This window comes from Vulpes vulpes, chromosome 4 (genome assembly GCF_048418805.1).
Source record: "Vulpes vulpes isolate BD-2025 chromosome 4, VulVul3, whole genome shotgun sequence".
NCBI classification, from domain to species: domain Eukaryota; kingdom Metazoa; phylum Chordata; class Mammalia; order Carnivora; family Canidae; genus Vulpes; species Vulpes vulpes.
This window is the reverse complement of record NC_132783.1, coordinates 79,796,728-79,819,548: the sequence shown is the minus strand read 5'-3', so window position 1 is coordinate 79,819,548 and position 22,821 is coordinate 79,796,728. Positions and strand designations below refer to the sequence as shown.

General features: G+C 39.9%; 1 protein-coding gene and 2 pseudogenes across 1 annotated transcript in view; 2 read left to right on the top strand and 1 right to left on the bottom strand.

The window, feature by feature from the left end:
* The first annotated feature begins 6,604 nt into the window (after positions 1 to 6,604).
* LOC112928912 (U4 spliceosomal RNA) lies at positions 6,605 to 6,683 on the top strand (annotated as a pseudogene).
* A 579-nt stretch (positions 6,684 to 7,262) lies between these two features.
* The window catches only part of KIFBP (kinesin family binding protein), a 40,973-nt gene continuing 25,414 nt past the window's right edge, over positions 7,263 to 22,821 (bottom strand). Inside the window, exons 6-7 of the mRNA XM_026003724.2 lie at positions 14,924 to 15,039; positions 7,263 to 8,693 (exon numbers count right to left, since the gene is read on the bottom strand). Of these exons, the coding sequence (XP_025859509.1) occupies positions 7,818 to 8,693; positions 14,924 to 15,039 (992 nt within the window). The 3' untranslated portion in view covers positions 7,263 to 7,817. The remainder of the gene's footprint in view (positions 8,694 to 14,923; positions 15,040 to 22,821) is intronic.
* On the top strand, positions 9,111 to 10,701 carry LOC112923863 (nucleolar and spindle-associated protein 1 pseudogene; annotated as a pseudogene).

Genomic DNA, 22,821 nt, shown 5'->3' with positions numbered 1-22,821 from the left:
AGGAACTGCTACTTTTTATTTTAAATTCCTTGAAACTATTTTTAAATTAAGCATATTTCTTTATTTTTAAAAACAGTATTTAAAATAACTTTTTAAAATACTAATTCAAAGGGATACATGCACCCGGCATTTATAGCAGCATTACCTACAATAGTGAAATTATGGAACGAGCCCAAGTGTCCATCGACTGACAAATGGATAAAGAAGATGGTGTATATACACACAATGGAATATTACTCAGCCACATAAAGAATTAAATCCTTGCCATGTGCAATGACACAGATGGACCTGGAGAGTATAATGCTAAGCGAAATAAGTCAGAGAAAGACAAATACCATATGATTTCACTCATATGTGAAATTTAGGAACCATAACAAATGAGCAAAGGAAAAAGAGAGGCAAACCAAAAAACAGACTCTGAACTACATAGAACAAACTGATGACAAGGTGGGAGGTAGATGGGGCGATGGGGGAAATGGGATGGGGATTAAGGAGTGCACCTGCTGTGATGAGCACCAGGTGTTGTATGGAAGTGATGAGTCCCTAAATTCTACACCTGTAACTAATATTGCACTGTATGTTAACTAGCTGGAATTTAAAAACTTGGAAAAGAAAAATGTTAACTTTAAAAAGAAAAAAAGGAAATGAATGCAATTGGGAGTATAAGTAACATTTGGCAATTAGAGAACTAAAATAACTAAGAACTACACATTGATGATAACCAGTACCTTACGAATGGATGACACTGCCCCAGGGGAGCCTGCAGTGACTCGAGAACCTACATCAAATCCTCACAAGGTAGAAGTAGTGCAGTGTCGTGGAAGGATGGAAAAGAAGCGTTTCAAGGAAGGAGTGTCAGCCTGTCGAATGCCACACTAGCAAGAGGTCAGGAGTGACGAGGACTGAAAAGCTTCCATTCCAAGGCATGGCAGCACGGAGGTCTGGGATTTCTGGTCAGTGGCTAAGTCCGCCATATGCTACATCACATATGCTGCTATATGAGATCATGTGCCCTGAACGTACGAACACTGGCATCTTGGACTGTCTGGCTACTGAAGTAACAGGGGAGGATTGTACTTTTCTCATTCACAGAGTTGTAAATTCTCATCCACCCAGCATGCGACTCTCCTCCAAAAAAAAAAAAAAAGTATTAATGGCAGGCCCCAAGTTACAAACCTAGGTCTCTGTTCTGCAAGTGGGAGGGGTTCCCAAGGGAAGGGCCAGGCTGTCTACTATTTGAGAAAGGACTGCATCTTCATAAGTAGACACTCAATTTTTCTTTTAACCATAAGTCACCAGAACACAGGCTTTCTTAGGGTATGAGGGCGAAGACATCTGTGTATTTGTTTCACCCTAAACTTGTCAGTTTCCTGAGAGACAGTCCTGGCTCTCACACTACTGGGAAAACAATTTGGGTATTTCCATTCAAATCTCCCAAGAATTGCTGCTTGGCAAATAATCTCTCCATTTCTTCGCCTCCCTTCAGGCATTCTGGAACGTTTTTCAAGGGTCATTAGAAAGTCCCTAACTCTCATCCAGGAGGCTTCCCCTTTGGCCCCAAGAGACCTTGGGTTGTGGTTACCAGTCTAGGTGCCTCACTGGCAGGTTGGACCAAACAGATTTCTCCTAGTGCAGGGAGATGCTCAGGGAAGTGGGAAAAAGAGAGAGTTGCAACTTCTTAGCCATCTAAAACTGCTGGGAATGTTCATTTTGTCCTCTGTCCCCAGGCCGGGTTTTCCTTGGGATCCAGTAACTTTCTGGTTCTGGAGGCTTCTCCCTGAAAAGCTGCTCCAGTACACTCTAGCTCTATCTCTTTTCTCTTAGTTCTAAGCAGCAGGGGTTCTTGCATCTTAAGTATAATTATCCCAATTATTCAACAGTCATTAACTATCACTAAATAATAAATTCCTGCTGCTGACCCTGGAACAATGCAATAGCCCATGTGAGAAGCAGCTTCATTAGCAGTTGGTACTTGAATTTGGAGCTCGTATTTGAAACCTACAGTTTGGCAGCTTAGTTCCATGTCTGCTGAACAGCATCACCCAAGCCTCTCCTACATCACCAGCGGCCCTGGACGGTGGCTGCGTAGTTCTTGAAGCACTCCAAGGAATCCCGAAGAGACTTTTATTTATAACGTATAATCATATATCGGATCGGATCATTCCAAACATACCTTCTGTATTTGGTATACAAGCTCCACTGACTTCACATGGTAAGATATGCATAGTATTTTCAAATTAAGGAGGTAAAAGCAGGCCCATTAATTACAACCTAAAACACTCTGGCACATGCTCGAGTGAAACTTAATCTATTCTTCCAGGTGAGCTTGGGAATCATTTCTCTATATTTGTAAATGAAACATAATGAGATTTTTATGGTCTCATTAAAATGTGGGTGCACAGAAAAACATACGAAGGATTAAATACTCAGAAGCAGAGTTCAAAACTCTTGAGTCTAAAAGAACAGTAAGTTCTTAACATAAAGCCATCCCATAGTTTTGCATAATCAGTAGAGCAGATTGAGATTATTCTGTTCTCATTTTTACAATTTCTTACATGATTGTACCATTTTCTTAGTGTCCAAGCACTAGGTTTTGGCTGAAAATTAAAAGCACAAAAGTCATCCAAATGAGATAATAGATGACTTTTAAGGGTGATGAGTCTCTTGATAACCAAATCTGACTGGGGGTGCTAACAGGAAAGGCAAAGTGATTAAGATAACCAGTGGGAAAAAGTGAGTGAGATAACTCAGAAGGAAGTGGGGGAAAGAGCTCTGTGCTGATCGTTGGCATGCGGCTGCTTGGGTTATGTCAGACTCAGAAACTCATTATCATCCAGCAGGTTGATTTTCTTTCTTTTTTTTTTTTAAAGATTTTTAATAGATTTATTAGAGACGGAGCACGAGTGTGCACACACAAGTGGGGGGAAAGGCAGAGGGGGACAGACAGAAAATTCCAAGCAGACTCCTCACAGAGTGCAGAGGCCAACAGGGGGCTTGATCTCATGACCCTGAGATCATGACCTGAGCCGAAAACCAAAACTTGGACCCTCAACTGACTGAACCACCCAGGTGCCCCTTAAAGATTTTAAGTAATCTCTACATTCAACATGGAGCTTGAACCTATAATCCCAAGATCAGAGTCACATGCTCCATTGACTGAGTCACTTGGGCACCCTGGTTTTTTGTTTTCTTAACTATGATTTTGAACCCTATTTTTTTTTTCTTTTCAAAGATTTATTTATTCATTCATGACAGAGAGAGAGGCAGAGACATTGGCAGAGGGGGAAGCAGGCTCCCTGCAGGGAGCCCCATGCAGAACTCAATCCCAGGACCCCGGGATCACGCTCTGAGCCAAAGGCAGACACTCAACCACTGAGCCACCCAGACGTCCTGAACCCTATTTTCACATAGGACATGTTCAAGGCCTTCTTGTCACTTCCTGTAGATGAAAAATAATAGGTCATGGCCTTTCTGAGAAAGAAGTTACTGGCTTAGAGTCTGGTTGGATTACGAGTTGTATGGGTTATCTGGGGCAGAGTTTATGAGAACTGTACTTTTTCTGGGGTTCTTCCTTGACACACAGTTCCTGGATGCCTTCTTGAATTGCTTTCCATTATAGGTTTTCTCAAAGTCCAATAATAATAAAACAATTTGAATGGATACTGTGGCCTCCAATTTTTTTTTTCCTAAGAAGATTACACATCTCTAGAGTACAAAATGACTAAAGGCCTGTTTATATTCGGCCACCTACAATATGAGTTCACCTATACCTACTAGGCCATTTAGAAAATACTGTTGCCCTGACATATTTTTCTCTCTTCATATTTCATAATTAGAAACAGATTATGATAATTAAAAGCAGACATGCAATATGGGTAGCTAGGAAGAGTTTGGAAATACTGCAACAGCTACTTAGCTTACAAAATAGATAATTTGGGGGGGTGCCTGGGTGGCTCAGTGGTTGAGTGTCTGCCTTTGGCTTGGGTTAGGATCCCGGGGTCCTGGGATTGAGTCCCACATCAGACTCCCTGTGGGAAGCCTGCTTCTCCCTCTGCCTATGTCTCTGCCTCTCTTTGTGTTTCTCATGAATAAATAAATAAAATCTTAAAAAAAAAAAGTCAGACATTAAAAGGTATTTGCAAAGATGTAAAATATGCCACTTTTTTGGAAAATAATTATTTTAATAAAAGTTTATGTTTAAATCCAATGGGTTTACTGCCATTTTAACATAAACTGTTAAAATTTTAACTTGAAAAAAAATTAAAAATAAAATTTTCTTTACTTGAGTTTTTTTTTTTTAATTTTTATTTATTTATGATAGTCACAGAGAGAGAGAGAGAGAGAGGCAGAGACACAGGCAGAGGGAGAAGCAGGCTCCATGCACCGGGAGCCCGACGTGGGACTCCATCCCGGGTCTCCAGGATCGCGCCCTGGGCCAAAGGCAGGCACTAAACCGCTGCGCCACCCAGGGATCCCTTTACTTGAGTTTTAAGTAGGGTAAATACAGAATGTTATACATAAACAAAATCCCTTTGGCATCCTCAATAATTTTTTAAAAAATTTTATTTATTCATAAGAGACACACAGAGAGAGGCAGAGACACAGGCAGAGGGAGAAGCAGGCTCCATGTAGGGAGCCTGATGAGGAACTCGATCCTGGGACCCCATGATCACACCCTGGGCCGAAGGGAGGCTCCCAACCGCTGAGCCACACAGGCCTCTGGGCATCTTCAATAATTTTTTTAAAAAGATTTTATTTATTCATGAGAGAGACAGAGAGAGGGAGGCAGAGACACAGGCAGAGGGAGAAGCAGGCTCTATGCAGGGAGCCTGGTGTGGGACTCGATCCCGGGTCTCCAGGATCAGGCCCTGGGCTGAAGGCGGCGCTAAGCCACTGAGCCACCCGGGCTGCCCTATCTTCAATAATTTTAAGAGCAAAGTGGTCTTGAGACCAAAAAGTTTGAGAACTACTAATCTAGAGAAGCAATGCAGTGTCAGAGGACAGCTGTCTTTAGGAAGCAAGCCTCAGGAAAAGCAGTTTGTAGAGTAGGATATGCAAATAGAATGCAGATTGCCAAACAGCCAGTCAGCTTCTCTGCTGATAACTAAAGACAGTCTTAAAATATGAACAGAAACCACAGGCAACAAATGACAAACAGCAGAGTACAGGGATGGCTATTAGGACAAAGACTGGTTTCAAGACCAGTGCCTGTTATACCTGAATTTTATCTTTTGAACTCAAGTTGAGTAACACAGTTGGAAGGAAGAAAAGTGACCAAGGTTTATGAGGCTGTGTCTTACAGACCATATTCTCAGAGCTTAAAACAATGACTAGCACACAGAAAGAGCTCAGCATTTGCTAAATGAAAAATGAGTGACTAGATAAATGAAGTTATGAAGTTGAATAAGTTGGAAGCAAAATGACTATATTAAGAAAGGCTTCTAACAGGGGGATTTGTTCTAGTATCAATTTTCAAGAGTTGAAGAAATGAGAGTAGCAGAGTGGTTATCACTATCCCAAGAACCCTCCCTCCCATCTCTCAACCCTCTTCATTTTCCTTTTAGAGTGTGATTGGGGATGTTATTAGCGACCACTTCACCTCAAGCATCTTAACATCCTAAACACCGTATGACCTAAATAGAACTCTTAATTCTAATCCCTCACTCCCTCATAGAAACATGCTTCTCCTGCACACTCCAGCTTAATATTGTTCTTGAAGCCCCTCATGGCTTCCATTTATGTCCTGTCCTTCTATTTGCAAAGTGCATAATTTATTCACTCCTTTCTTTTTTCTTTTTAAGATTTTATGTATTTGTGAGAGACACAGAGAGAGAGGCAGAGACACAGGCAGAGGGAGAAACAGGCTCCATGCAGGGAGCCCAATGAGGGACTCGATCCAGGGTCTCCAGGATCAGGCCCTGGACTGAAGGAGGCACTAAACCGCTGAGCCACCCAGGCTGCCTCCACTCCTTTCCATCCCTACTCTATCACCCTAGTCCAAACCACTCGGATTAATCTTAATAGACCCTAGCTCATCTCCCTGTGACCTACCCCTGTGGTGTCTGATCCACCCCCCTCCAACGTATTCTCCCCCTAGGAACCAGAGTGGTTTCTTAAAAATGCCAAGGAGATTATGCCATTCTCCTTTTAAAATTCTACAAAAGTTTCCCACTGTGCCTAGAATAAAATTCAAACTCCTTCTCCTCTACAAAACCTTCTCCATTTGGACTCTCTTATCCCTGACTGACTCCATCCCATTCCACAACCCTCATATGCTCCAGCCATCCTGGCCTCTTCTCTCTTCAGTTGTAAATTCCTTCCTAAATTTGTTTCAGCCTGACTGCCCAGCACTCTCTGGAATACTCTACTAAAGAAGCTTTACTGTCCTTTTTCCCCCATTTAGTTCTCCGTGTCATCTTCTACATTTTCAGAGGCCTCTCATGATCATAACAGCTAAACGAGGCACCCCTTCCTATTAAATGCTTACTGCATCACTCTGGTTCCTTCCTTAATAGCACTCAGGACTGAAATTACTTTGCTTCTGTTTCCTTGCTCCAGGAGAGCAGGACCTTGTTTATCTTGTTTCAATACTGTACCCTTTACGAGCTTTGCACAGTGGCAGTATCGTAGCCAATGAGGTTTATCCGAGGCGCAATTATTGCTAATTGTAACCTTTACGCTTAGAAAAGTAAGAATAGTACCTGACCCACAGGAGACATTTAATAATCAATATTAAATAACAAGTGAGTTATATACATCGCTGTTAAACTCTAATTTTTTTCCTGGAATATGATCTCAGAGGTAAAGCAAGGTGTTCATCACACATATATAAATGTGACAGAATCTTAGAGTCGACTGAGTCCTAGTCTTTCTGAAGCAAATTAATAGGCTACATACAGAGCTATCCTCTGTATCAGATCTTACAAATGATGTTGATTTTTGTGCTTCATAGGGACTCCATTTCAATTCTGCATTTCTTGAAATGACTAACATATATTAACAATATTATTTTTAAGTACATATCCTTTTTCAACAGTACTTAAAGGTTTATAAATATACCAAAATGCTCTAAGAAACTCAGCCAGTAAGATTTTGCTGGCACAGAGACTATCTCAAATATTTCTTCAATGAATGAGGTTTTAATGTTTTTCTAACTGTGCAATAATGCCAAAGAAATAGTCTTCTCTGGCTTCAAATAAAGCAATACCTTTAGAGCGTCAAAAATAAAACTCTTACAAGAAAACAAAAGAGTACATGGAAGCTTTTATTAGTGAAACAAGTCAATTTATTTTATTTCCAACAAGGCCTTTTCCTCTAGAAATGAGACAAACTACTTTATATTACTTTACAACAACATAACTTAGTTTTTTGATGTTTTCAGAAAAGGAACAATTTCTCTGGGAATTAGGAAAGTAAATATTTTGGGAAGAACAACTACAGTAAGTTACTTTTCAATTAACAAGGCCTGTCTACCAGGCATGTAACTCCAGAATTGTTCCTCTTAACAAATCTGTCAAGTACCAGCCAAACCTATCTTTGGAAACTGAGGCAGGAAAGATTTCTACTTAAATAGGAAACAAGCAATCTAACATACCAATCACATGTCACCTTAACAAGGCAATTTACATAATTAGGTATAAATTATTATCTTTATGTTGATTAAGGTCCTAGCAAAGACTCAACCAGTCTGTTATGTCAAGTTCAAACTGCACTCATCTGGCTATAAAGGTAAACATCACAATGGAATTGGGCCTGTTTGACTCAGGGGGAAACTCTCTTTAATATTGCACATTTTCTTTCATTAAAAACAAGGATTATTAAGTCAAGGCCATTTTAGTTCGGAATCTCTCCATTTTTGTTGGAAGAAGACTCACCATCTCTTTACTAAGTTCTAACTCAACTTCTATTTCCTGGGCAGCCTCAGGGTGCTTTTCACAGTAATCAACAATAAATTTGTAATGTTCCAACGATGTTGCCAAATTTTCTAGTTCTTTCTTGGGATCTGCAGTGATGATTTTGCCATAGAGACGGGCAACTCGAAACTTAGCTAACATGGCAGGACGAAGAACATCTTCCCCTATATGCTCAGGAAATACTTTATTCGGGTCTCTCAGGGAGTCTAAGAAGAGCTGGTAGTACTTCAATGCTGACTTATTGAGATTATTTATTTTTTTTACAATGTGTGAATCAGGGTCTCTCAGCTTGTCAGCAATGGCAACCTTCAAATCCATCATATCATAGTAAGCATGTGCAATCTCAAACTGAATCTGTCTGTTGACCAACAGGTAATACTGTGGATTCAGGTCCACAATGAGGGGCTCTAGCATGGCTATTCTACGTTTATGCATCTTGCACCGTCTCTCCATATCAGTTTCAAAGAATGCAAGCACCTTAAACAGAGCACTGTGGTCTTGGACAACTTCAATATGGTCAGTGACATAACCATCAATCTGAAAGAACTCTTTTGCCTCAAAGACATAGTGTTGACCCAGTAAGAAAAGTTCTCTGGCTTCTTCAAAATCTAAAGGTCTCAGATAGCTCACTTTCTCCTCCACCGCAGAGATGGCATCACACAGCTCACCGGTTCCAAACTGTACAGCTTTTTTCCTCACACTTTCCTCCTCATCTAGTTCTTTTTTCCGTAAAGCTCTCAGCTCAGATTGTTTATCAAGATCAAGCTCTCCTATGTTGTCCTGAAAGAAAAAAAAAAAAAATTACGGTGAGGTAAGACACTGGTCTCCCGCTGTCAAATAATATTATGGCAAACTTAAGAGGAAAGAAAATAAAGCCCTCTTTCTTAGCTGGGTTTATGGAGGTATTACAATCTTACACATCTTTTAAAACTCCTTTCTTCTAATTATATTTCAAGTGTATTAAGTATGTAAGAAATAGGAAAAGGTATTTACATCAAATAAGCTGCTTATATATGACTTTCCTCTTTGGGAAACAAACACTCATTTATAGTTTCTCCTTTAGGCAAGATAAATGCAAATGAAAGAACTTTAGAGTCTGAGAAATATTATACACATGTAATACATTAGTAGTATTTTAACATTAGAGTAAGACTGTATTCTACATCCTAAGAATATTGCACAGAGATGCCATTAAGATGAATGATATGTTTATGCTAGAAGTTACTGAGTGAAATAGAACTGTCCTAGGTCTCAAAGACACTAAGGTGAAGACATAATTAAATCTACCATCATAAAGTTATCTCTCAGGGCCAAAAAAAAAAAAAAAAAGGTAAAATGGGGCACCTGAGTTTTAAACTGCTTTGCTGAGTGTGGGGTACGAGTTCTTTGTGTGGTGCCTGGATGCAGCTCACCACGGCCACACCCTCCCTTGAGGAGCTGGACTCCTTCAAGTATAGCAACCTGCAGAACTTGGCCAAGAGTCTGGGCCTCCGGGCTAACCTGAGGGCAGACAAGTTGTTAAAAGCCTTGAAAGCCTACCTTAAAGATGAAGCAAAAAAAGAAAATGAGAGTCAGAATGGAAGTCAAACTTCTGCATTCTCTTGGGATGAGACTGAGATGCATATCAGCAGCCAGGAACAAACTAAGAGGGAGCCAGTTGGCCACATCACCAAAACAAAGAGACTCCCAGGAGGAACATTCAGAGATAAAATGAAATGATCACACTGAATTCCAGAATCAAGAGAAGCAGGAAAACCAGGATCTCAGAACTGTTGGAGAAGTTCCTTCACCACCAGATGAAAGCCAAGGAGAGGAGAATGCAGTTTCCACAGGAAAAAGTAGAATAAATGGTAATGAAGATTCAAAGGTACCTGCAGAAAGAAAGAAGCCTCTCTACGCAGATAGGTTTTCCAAACCTGGGACCTATAAACGCTACTTTAAGAAGCTTCATGAGGCTCGTTTTAAGGAAATGGAGTCCACTGATCAATATATTGAGAGGAAAAAGAAACATTTTGAAGAACGCAACTCATTTAATGAACTGAAGAAGCAGCCGGTCACCAAAGAAGTGGTGGGGACTCCAGTTCCTCTCCGGGGAAGGCTCCCTGAGGCTCAAACTCCCTCTGGCCAGCGCTGCTCGCAGGGTCAGCCCCTAGGCCCTACAGGCCAGAGCACCTTGTGTGGTAAGGGGTCCGCCAAGCGGTCCATTCTATCGGCTACTAAAATGAATGTCAGGTTTTCAGCTGCTACCAGAGATAATGAACTTAAGTGTTCACTGACCAAGACTCCAGCCAGAAAGTCTCCACATGTGACCGCACGTGGGAGTACTCTAAAAGGCCAGGCTGTGCTTGGACATGCAAGTTAAAGACCGCGAAGGGGAATTCTGCTTCTGTTGTTAACCCATTTAAGTCGACAACTGAGGCAACACAGACTCCAGTGTCCGACAAGAAATCTGTGTTTGATCTCAAAACAAGTCTGTCTCGTCCCCTCAACTATGAGCCATACAAAGGCAAACTGAAACCATGGGGTCAACCTAAAGAAAATAATTCTCTCAAGCAACATGTCAACAGAGTTAGCTTTCACAAGAAAACTTATAAACAACCTCCTCTCCAGACTCGGGAGGAACAACAGAAGCAACATGAACAAAGACGAAAGGAGAAGAAAGCAAAGGTTTTAGGAGCTCGAAGAGGCCTCATTATGGCTGAAGATTAATTTTTTAGCATCCTGTGAATATTACTTCATTCTGAATCCTTTCTTTAATGTAAATATTTTTCTATCTTCCTCACTTGAATCAAGACTTCTTTCTGCTGTTTGTTGTTCACTATCTATGTAGTGTCGGTGGGTTCTTCACATGCTGTGTCTCTGAAAAGACCTTATTAACCTTAAAACTCACAAATTCTTTGAATTTTGTTTTTACCTAAGTGTCCGTACAATTCAGTTTTCTGAGACTCATCCTATATATAATCTTGACCTAGATTTTTAATGTCAAGTTTCCTCTGCTGACAACTGGAATCCTCTTCTAGACAGAAGCATTTACCTGATGGTGGGTAATTCTACAAGCTTTAGTAGAACCTGGACCAATAAAAAGCTGAGAAAGCCACCTCTTCCTCCTCTAGAGAACCACGTAGTCTCACTGAAATGGAGAGCCATACACGTCGGTAATGGCATCTTCTACCTATGTGAAATGTTTTATTACCTACGCAGGTCTGTTCAGATCACTTGATGTAATTGCCATCTATCACTCAATATATTCTTAAAAACTCCATAGCTCATTCTAGCCTTACTTATTTAAAAATATCCAGGCCTATATTGAAATCTGAGGATTGCTGCTTCAAGATCAGTACATTCTGTCAGTTATATCTTACTCGTTTTATGGGAAAGACTAGAGTTGGTTAGCATCATAGCCATGTTTGTTGCCCCTAAGTAGAGCTTCTGAGCTTTGTACTGATTAAGATTTTCATAAATGTTTTCTCATGATGGTAGAATCTTTGCAAATAAATGGACTTCCAGATTGAGTTGAGAAAAAAAAAAAAAAAAGTTAAATGACTTAAAAAACTGACTAAGCCTACTCTTGGTTTCAGCTAAGGTCATGATCTCATGACTCCTGGATCAAGCCCTGTGGCAGGGTCTTCCCTCAGCAGGAAGTCTGCCTGAGCTGCTCTCCCTCCATCCCTCTCTGCCCCTGCTACTCACCAAGCTCTCTCACACAAAGAAATAAGTAAATCTAAACAACAAAAAAAGACTAAGCTCACCTTCTTCTTCCTGGCCAATAAAACTGAACATCAGATCCCTCTGAGCTTCACTCCCAAGCCTTTTCTTCCTATCAGACAACACTGTCTCTAGATCTGCACTGTTCAAAACAGTAGCCTCTGAACACATGTGGATGACTCCCAGGAGCTGGAAATGTGGCAAGTTCAAACAGATATGGGCTGTGTGTACAACATACACACCCAATTTCTTTCTTTTTTTTTTTTTTTTAAGATTTTATTTACTTATTCATGAGAGACACACAGAGAGAGAGGGAGGCAGAGACACAGGCAGAGGGAAAAGCAGGCTCCATGCAGGGAGCCGGATGGTGGGACTCGATCCTGGGTCTCCAGGATCATGCCCTGGGCCAGAAGGCAGCACTAAACTGCTGAACCACCTGGGCTGCCCACACACCCAATTTCTAAGACTTAATACAAAAATAATTTTAAATATCTTTAATTAATATTGATGACCTATAGAAATGACAATTTTTTAAAAATATTTTATTTATTTATTCATAGAGACAGAAAGAGAGGCAGACAGAGAAGCAGGCATCATACAGAGAGCCTGACGTGGGATTCGATCCAGGGCCTCCAGGATTACGCCCTGGGCCGCAGGCGGCGCTAAGCCACTGCACCACTGGGGCTGCCCTAGAAATGACAATTTTTAAATGTAATCTGGGTTTTAAAAAGTATAAAGTTAATTCACCTTTTTTCCTTTTCTAATGTGGCCATTAGAAAACTGAAAATTACATACATGGCTGGTATTCTATTTCTACTGGACAGTGCTGCCCAACAGGAGACTCTGTTCATACCCATAGCTCTAACTGTCATCCGCAGGAGGATGACTCACAAACATACAGCTCTAGCCCATACCTCTTTTCAAGCTTCAGACCCCTAGGTACAGGATAACCTCTCCTCCAAGGACACGCAAAAGCTCTTCATCTACAGGATGTCCACAGTGGAACTCCTATTCTTCTTCACTGTTTCTTATTCTAGAACTGTTTTAGTGAAGAAGCCTCCATCAATCTGGACCACCTAGGAATCATCCTTGAGACATCCCTCTCCTCACCCCTTTATCCTGCACGTTCAATCTATCACCAAGTCCTTTGCATTTTGCTTCCTGAATACCTCTGGAATCCATGCTTTCCTCTTCCATCTCTTCTGCTACCACCCTAGACCAAGCTCTCTACACATCTGACCTGGACCATTCCCGTGGTCTTCTAGCTAACCTCCCTCCTCTACTATTGCTTGGCCTCAATTCTTTCTTCATTCTGCTACCTAGACGCTCCAAGCCTTCCAAATTCTTCGAAGGCCCTGCTTGCTCCAGCCCTTTCCTAACTCTCACATCACAGGCTCTCCCATTGTGCTCCTACCTCACAGGCCTTCGTTCTGTTCCATTTAACACCACGCTCCCTGTGCCCCAGAACATGCTGTTGCAGCTCGCTGGAATGCTGAACCTTCTTTTCTCCAGTCTAGCTAATTCCTGCCCACCCCCCAGAGCTTCTTCAGTTACTTCCTCCAAATGTCCTCCATCACGTGTCTCTCCTTTGTGGAACTTATCAAAGCTGCACTTTCACGTGAGGTAAAAACCCAAGTCTATTCTTTTTTCTCACAAGACAACAACTAGCATAGAGCTGGCATAAATAAATCTGTGTAGGTGTTAAGCTTAAATTGAAAAAGGCTTTTCAGGTAAACAGATGATCAAAGGATGAAGTTAAAATAACAAAGTCAGATTAAGAAAAATCTGAGTAATTTAATGGCAGGCAACTATTTAAAGTAGTTTAATCAGGTGCCCAGTCTGGAAAACATCAACTAAATGAAGGGTATGAATTAAATGGCAGTGTATTTTGCTTGGCACAATTACTTCAAATGCAAGCCCTAGTCTCCAAAATCTTCCTTCTTTACTTGCTTCCCAGCTCCTTGCTTATTTACATGCTTTCTAGGCTACTTTCTGAGCAGAAGAAAGCTGACAGCTTTTCCTGGCTCTGGCTTCTCTAGACGTAAAACTCCCCCATTCTCCCTTACTTACTTTCTTTTTCAGATGCCTCATCTTTACCATCCACTTTTAAAATGCTCTCACCCTTACACAACATATGCCTCCAGGATTTTGCGGTTTGTCTGTTTGGTTTTATTCTGTTTAGTAGTTTCATAAGTTCTGTATTATTACCAGTAAAAATTATTGTATTTTAATGCATGCATTAAAAAAAAAAATTCTTCCAGGAAAGTATTCCATGCATCTACACTCAGTATTGCATCCAAATTATTTACTTTCCTCCTTAGTGGTTAGAAACTAGGATTCAGTATGGATTAGTAATGATGATGATGATGACCATTAACATTTATTAAGGACTTAGTATGTCTAGGACACTTTTCTGAGCCCTTTGCATATGTATTAATTCTGATAACATCACTAGGTAAGTACTATTATCATCTCCATCTCCTTTTCTTGTTTTTTAAGATTTTATTTATTTGACACAGAGAGAATGAGAGCACAAGCAGGGGAGTGGCAGGCAGAGGGAGAGGGAGAAGCAGGCTTCCCGCTAAGTGGGGAGCCCGATGTGGGGCTCCATCCCAGAACCCTGGGATCATGACCTGAGCTGAAGGCAGAGACTTAACTGATTGAGCCACCCAGGCACCCCATCTCCACCTCTTTTGTGAGAAAATTGAGACAAAGAGAGATTAAGTACATTGCCACAAACATACAGCTATAAACTGGCAGGGCTATTTCCAGATATATATATTTTATAAAATAAATATAAATTATATACTGTATAAATGATATAAAGGTTAGATTGCTTATAGTCTAAAAAGAGGTGAAGGGAAAAGCTAAGAATGTGAATAGAGACAATACAAAGCAAAAATCTATGTGATTTAGGAAGAGCAAGGAAAGTTCTATGGAGTTTAAAGGAGGGAAATGATACCAGTAAGCGATGAAGAATTCATTACACACTGAACAATTAATATATTAAGAACTTACTGTGCCTGGAGATAGTGATATAATATGAATATGATGCAGCCTCCGCCTCTCAAGGAATTTATATTTTATCCAAAGTAAAGTCTTTAAGGAAGAAGTGACATTTGAGACAAACCTTAAATAAATTGGACTCTAAAAAGTAAAGATGGGAGAGCAAGAAATATTTGAGAGCATTCTGCATGCTTTGCATAATAAACAGGCAGTGAGCCCAATGGGCATAGTTCCCATTTTAAGCTTTTACTTACATTCTGCTTATTTAACAAAGAAAAGGCAACTTTTGACAACATTACCTGCATGGAAAGCTGGGCATTCTGTAGGAGAGTCAAACAATATTTGATCCAGCATCTTGCTATTTCTCCTTTTCTTTGATGATAAAGCTCTGGCACATCACCTTCAGCTTCAGTAGCTAAAATCACACGACATAATTTGTCCAGGTTAATGGTCACAATCGTAATTTTCATTGTGTATTACATTCTTTTTATATTACTTTTTCCTGAACTTAAAAGTAAAGATTCTCAGGGCACCTGGGCGTCTCAGTCGGTTGAGTGTCTGCTTTTGGCTCAGGTCATGATCCCAGGATGGATCCCAGGTCCTGGGATGGAGCCCCGCGGCAGGCTCCCTGCTCAGTGGGGAGTCTGCTTCTACCTCTCCCTCTGCCCCATCCTCCATTCATGCTCTATCTCTCTCAAATAAATAAATAAAATCTTAAAAAAATAAAAGTAAAGATTCTCACTGAAGCAGTGGGGGGAAAAAAACCCATCCCAAATTCCTACCACCCAGAGGCACTCACTGCTATTATTTTTGTATATTTCTTTTAGGTTTTTCTGTGTCATCTGTCGGTAAAAATTAAGGCCACAATAGAATATATATTCAATTTTGAATATAAGTTTTTCTCTATATATTATACCACTAACACTTTACCAATATCATTATCAACTATTTAACAGTTTTAAGAATAGCATTATATGTAATGAAATAGGTATTCCCTATTTGTAAAACCATTCTTCTAATTCTAGGCATGCATTGTTTCCACTTCTATAAGAAACAAGTCTATTTTTTTTTTTTAATTTTATTTATTTATGATAGTCATACAGAGAGAAAGAGAGAGGCAGAGACACAGGCAGAGGGAGAAGCAGGCTCCATGCGCCGGGAGCCTGATGTGGGATTCGATCCCGGGTCTCCAGGATCGCGCCCTGGGCCAAAGGCAGGCGCCAAACCGCTGCGCCACCCAGGGATCCCAAGAAACAAGTCTAAACAAAAAGATCTCTGTACATAATTCTGTCTGGATTTTGGGTTATTTCCTTAGGACAGATTCCTAGGAGAATTTACTGGATCAGAGTTTATACCATTTTTTTTTTTTTATATATACCATTAAAAAGAAGATTTTAGTTATTCATTCATGAGAGACACAGAAAGAGGCAGAGACATAGGCAGAGGGAGGAGAAGCAGGCTCTATGCAGGAGCCTGATGCAGAACTCAATCATGGAACTCTGGGATCACGTCCTGAGCCAAAGGCAGATGCCCAACAGTTGAGCCACTCAGGTGTCCCAAGTCTATACTATCTTAAATGTTCTTGATATCTACTGCTGTATTATTTGAAAAAGCACTCTAACCAACAATATATGGGGCTACTCAAAGAAAGTATTCTGAAAACATTGGACACTGTCATTTTTTTAAGATTTTATTTATTTATTCATATGAGAGAGAGAGAGAGAGAGAGAGGCAGAGGGAGAAGCAGGCTCCATGCAGGGAGCCTGACATGGGACTCAATCCTGGGTCTCCAGGATCAGGCCTTGGGCCGAAGGCAGTGCTAAACTGCTGAGCCACCCGGGCTGCCCTAACTTTCTATTTTAAAGAGTAAAAATAACTCACTGCTTTAGTTTATACATCTTTGTTAGACTCTATTTATTTACTCATGAGAGACACAGATAGAGAGGCAGAGACACACGCAGAGGGAAATGCAGGCTCCCACAGGGAGCCAGATGCTGGACTTGATCCCAGGACCCTGGGATCATACCCTGAGCCGAAGGCAGATAGATGCTCAACCACTGAGCCACCAGGTGTCCCTATAAATCTTTTTTGGACAAACGCATTTCAGATTCCAATCAATCTACAATTAATTCAATGTACTGAATAAAGGGAAAAAACAAATATTTAATAATGTACATCTCCTTAACTCTTCATAGTCTCTATTCTTCTGATCCACAATAAAAAATTTGTGACAAAATCTGTAAAATAACTCAAATATAAATATGTTTTTTAACTGACATATAACCTTATATTAGTTTCAGGTATACAACATAATGATTTGATATTTGTACATATTGTGAAATGATCACAATAAGTCTAATTAATGTCAACCATTGAACATAGTTACAAAATTTTTTCTTATAAGCACTGTTAAGACCTACTCTTAGCAAAGTTCAAATATGCAACACAGTATTATCAACTACAGCCACCATACTGTAAACTATACATCCCCATGACTTACTTATTTTATAACTAGAAGTTTGTTCATTTTGACTTCCTTTACACCCAGCCACCACTTCTGGTAACTGCCAATCTGTTCTCTGTATCTATGGGTTTGGTTTTCTTGTTTTATTTTTTTAGATTCACATTTAAGTCATACCATATGGTATTTGTCTTTCTTACTTATTTTACTTGGCATAATGCCTTCAATGTCCAATCATGTTACCATAAATGACAAGATTTCTTTTTTTTCCTCTCCAAACCATTGTAATAGCTAAGCTTTTTTTTTCCTTCACGTTCCAATAAATAATTTTATCCCTATTAAGGATGCATGCCTTGGGGCACCTGGCTGGCTCAATCGGTACAGCATACCACTCCTGACCTCAGGGTCATGAGTTAAAGCTCCACATTGGGTGTAGAGCTTACTTAAAAAAGAGAGAGAGAGAGAGATAGGGAGAATGCATTCCTTAGGTATTTAAAGCATCTTATGAAAAACCAATGTTCGTTCGTTCTTTCCTTTCTTTTTCTTAAGATTTATTTATTTATTCATGAGAGACACACAGAGAGAGGCAGAGACATAGGCAGAGGGAGAAGCAGGCTCCTCGCAGGGAGCCCCAATGGGGATTCAATCCCAGGACCCCAGGATCACACCCTGAGCCAAAGGCAGATGCTCAACCGCTGAGCCACCCAGGCATCCCCCAATGTCCATCTTCATGATGTTCACAGACTTGTTCCCAACCTTAGTACTGTGAGTTTGATTTTTTCTGTCCTTATTTCTAAGCCTCTAAGATTGCTGAATCCCCTACCAGGGGAGGTCAGGAGGTGGGGTAGGGAAGGGTTAGATCAGTTGTTGCGCTTAAGCAGTAGAGTATGGAGTTATAAGTTACAGGTGCAGAACCATCATGCTTGGGTTTGAATGACAGCCCTGTCCCCTACTATCTGTGTGACACTGGGCAAGTTGTTGAACCAGTCTGAGCTTCAGTGTCCCCGTCTGTCAGGTATAGATAATAATAGTAACAGTCTGGTAGTGTAGCTATGAGGATTTAATTACAAGATGATGCCCACAAAGACTTAAGACAGGATTTGATATGTCGATGTTCAACACCATTATTAATCAAACTGTATTAATAAAATCCAGTCTAAAAACCTGTGTGAACAGGTTTAAAGTACCTAGTTTAAGATATGAATTCTCTAATTCATATCTATACATGACCTTAGGAGTTAGTTGAAAGCAGTTTCAACTTGATTGTTTAAACATTTACTTTTGGGACACCTGAGTGGCTCAGTGGTTGAGCATTTATTTGCCTTTGGCTCAGGGCGTGATCCCAGGGTCCTAGGATCGAGTCCTGCATTGGGCTCCCTATGGGGAGCCTGTTTCTCCCTCTGCCTGTGTCTCTGCCTCTCTCTCTCTCTGTGCCTCTCATGAATAAATAAATCTTAAAAAAAAAAAAAGTAATAAAAAATAATCATTTACTTTTATCACCTTACTCATGCCATGGTGTCTGTTAAGATATAGTGTTGGGGTGCCTGGGTGGCTCAGCTGGTTAAGCGACCAACTCTTGATTTCAGCTTAGGTCATAATCTCAGGGTCATGAGATCAAGCCCTGTGGCTGAGCGTGGAGCCTGCTAAAGATTCTCTTCTCTCTCTCTCCCTCTCACGCGTGTGCACCCACTCTCACTCTCCTTCCCTCACTCTCTGAAATAAATAAAATCTTAAAAAAAGATTCTCTCTCCCCTGCTGCTTCTCCCCTAATTTTGTGCATGTGCACACAGTCTCTGTCTTTCAAAAAAGAAAAGAAATAGTGTCAAACAAGGTGAAAGCACAACTATTAACCAATTTGTCAAAAATTCCAATTTAGTGAAATTCAAATTGAAATGGAATTCTCATGAATTAAAAGGTAGTCTCTAAGTGCAAAGCTTCCCCTAAAATAACATTCAGAATGATGGATATAGTTTAATGAAGGGCCAATCATTTCATTTTGTACTGCAGGTCCTATGTCCAGTTTTACCAAAATATTTACTATGTTATATCTGTGGAGGGCATTCCTTTTTGCAAGGAAAAATTTATTTTAATATTTTTCCTGATTTGGAGCACCTGTGTGGCTCCATCTGTTAAGCATCTGGCTCCTGATCTCAGCTCGGGTCTTAATTTTGGGCTGTGAGTTCAAGCCCCACACTGGACTGCACAATGGTTGTGGAATATACTTAAAAAAGAAATAAAATTAAAATCTAAACAAATAAATGAATAAATAAATTTCATCATTTAAATTATTTTTGTTTCCACTATTAAAAAAAAAATCCTTTAGGGACGCCTGGCTGGCTTAGCAGTTGAGCGTCTGCCTTTGGCTTAGGGCATGATCCCAGAATCCCAGGATCAAGTCCTGCATCAGGCTCCCTGCATGGAGCCTGTCTCTCTCTGCCTATGTCTCTGCTTCTCTCTCTGTGTTTCTCATGAATAAATAAATCAAATCTTAAAAAAAAAAATCCTTTGTAACGCAAATTAACATTTTCCATCACCATATTAGATTTAATGTAGTATTACTACTAATCCGTGTAAACTCTCCTCCGTAGTCTACCTTTTTCCATCAGCATGGATGTGCCACCAACACCAAGTACAACAGTCACAGGGTCCAGCTCTACAGGGAGAAAATCAAGTTGCTAGACTTCCAAATAACACGGAAGCATGGCACTTCAAGTCATTGGTGAGTTGGATTATCTCCTTTAGATGAATATTTGTTTCAGCAGAAAAAGGTTTATTATTTTTTTAAGATTTATTTATTTATTTATTTGAGAGAGAGAGAGAAAAAGAGACACCGAATGGGGGGAGTGGCAGAGTGCAAGAGGGAGAGAATCTCAAGCAGACTCCCCATTGAATGGGGAGCCCAACATGGCGCTCAATTCCATGACCCTATGATCAGGACCTCAGCCCAAATCAAGAGTCAGTTGCTTAACCAACTGAGCCACCCAAAAAGGCAACCCCCAAAAGGTGGTTTTTATCTCCAAAAGTAAAACTAAGGAGACAATGTACAGTCGATTCTCATTACTCGTGGTAGTTATGTTCCATAAAGTCATCATGAACACTGAATTATTCAAAGGCTGAAACATTACTCCTCAGGATAATACTGAAATAGATTTCCATGAGCTTCTGGTCACATTTTCATTAACTGATGAATATGTATAACTTCATTTTGTGTTTCTGTTTAAAGAACCCTTATGTAATATATATTGTTGGCTTATTAACACTGAACACTTATTAACTTATTAACACTTATTAACACTGAACACTTACTAACACTGATCAATAGCTCTATAACTTGTGCCTGAATGGAGTTTATCTAACACTATAATTTCTCCGTTAGGGACATCAGAGCCTTCATGTGCTAGGAACACTGGACAGTGCTTCAGCACTACAGTTAGGGGCCATTTTAAACAATGAGATTGCCAACAAAAAACCCACAAAAATGTGAAGAATGGGGTGCTAAATAAACAACAAAAAGGACACTTATTTACTATAGGAGAGCTGAAACAAGGAGCAGAGTGTTGTCTTGTTTGACATCAGCTGGGAACGTGCACCTCAGGAAACTCAACTTCTTTCCTACTCTGCACAAATGACCACAGAAGTGCCTCGAGTACTGAGTTTGGGGTTTTAAGTAAATTTTAGCAACAGGTGAATCTGCAAATATGGACTCCAGAAATAATGAGGACTGACTGTATTTTGGAACTTGCACTTAGATATGAAGTCCTTTTTCTTTCTTTTTCAGAAATAGCTGGTGGATCTCGGTACTTGACTTCCTTAAGGTTTGGAAGCAAAAGTTACTGGGTTGATAAGTTAGTAAAATGTGCTCAGGGGCCCTATGCAGGTATATTATTGATTTTAGAATAATAAAAAGTACCAATCTTTTTTATTTTTTTTTTTATTTTTTATTTTTTTAGTACCAATCTTTTTTAAAAATTGAGTTACAACTGACACATGACATTACAGCTGACCCTGAACAACACAGGTTTGAACTGTACAGGTTCACTTATAGCTGAATTTTTTTACAGTATAACACTATAAATGTATTTTCTCTTCCTTATGATTTTCTTAACATTTCTTTTATCTGGCTTATTTCATTCTAAGAATAGAGTATTAATACATATAACACACAAAATATATGTTCTTATGGTAAGGCATCTGGTCCACAGTAAACTCTTAGTAATTAAGTTTTGGAGAGCCAAAATTTATACGCAGATTTTTAACTACACAGGGTATAGGAACCCTTAATCCCCTCCCCCACATTATTCAGGATCAACCATATATTAATTTCATATGCACAACATAATGATTCGATGTTTGTATATATTGCAAAGTGATTATCACATTAAGTATATAGTTAATATTTATGACCCCACAGTCCAATTTTTCTTGTAATGAGACTTTAAAGATATACCCTCTTAGCAACTTTTATTTATTTAAGATTTTTTTTATTATTATTTATTCATGATAGTCATAGAGAGAGGAGAGAGAGGCAGAGACACAGGCAGAGGGAGAAGCAGGCTCCATGCCAGGAGCCTGACACAGGACTCGATCCTGGGACCCTGGGATCACACCCTGGGCCAAAGGCCGGCGCCAAACCGCCGAGCCACCCAGGGATTCCCCCCTCTTAGCAACTTTTAAATATGCTATATAGTATTAACTATAGTCACCATGCTAACATTACATCCCATGACAATTTATTTTTTTTTAATTTTTAAAAAATTTTTTATTTATGATAGAGAGAGAGAGAGAGAGAGAGGCAGAGACATAGGCAGATGGAGAAGCAGGCTCCATGCACTGGGAGCCTGACGTGGGATTCGATCCCGGGTCTCCAGGATCACGCCCTGGGCCAAAGGCAGGCGCTAAACCGCTGTACCACCCAGGGATCCCCCATGACAATTTATAATCTGAAGTTTATATCTTCCACTAAAATATTTTTTTATTTTTTTTTCTGAATAACAATCTTTTTTTTTTTTTTTTAAAGATTTTATTTATTTATTCATGAGAGACACACAGAGAAAGGCAGAGACACAGGCAGAGGGAGAAGCAGGCTCCATGCAGGGAACCCGACCTGGGACTTGATCTCGGGTCTCCAGGATCACACCCTGGGTGAAAGGCAGGCACTAAACCGCTGAGCCACCTGGGCTGCCCTCTGAATAACAATCTATTGTGTAGATATACACCATACTTTCTTTATCCACTCATCTATTAACGGAGACAACTCTTAAAGTTGTTGTTATATCTTGGTGACTGTAAAGAATACTGCAACAAACGTGGGGGTGCATATACCTTTTTGAGTTAGTGTTTTCTTTTTCTCTGGGTAAATACCCAGAAGTGGAATCACTGAACTATATGTTATTTCTATTTTTTATTTGAGGAATCTCCATACTGTTTTCTTTTTTCTTTTTTTTTCTATACTGTTTTCCACAGGGGCTACACCAATTTACATTCTCACCAATAATACATGAGTGTTCCCTTTTCTTCATATCAACACTTGTTATTTCTTGTCTTTCTCATAAAAGCCATTCTCACAAGTATGAGATGATATCTCACTGTGGTTTTGATTTTCTCAAATATAAAGTGTTAACTGTGATTTTTAAAACCAAGTAAAACACTATAATTAAAAAATCAGACATTTGCACATTACTTATGCAATATTCCAACCAAAAATGTGTAATTAGATTCTTAGCTTAAGGAAATATC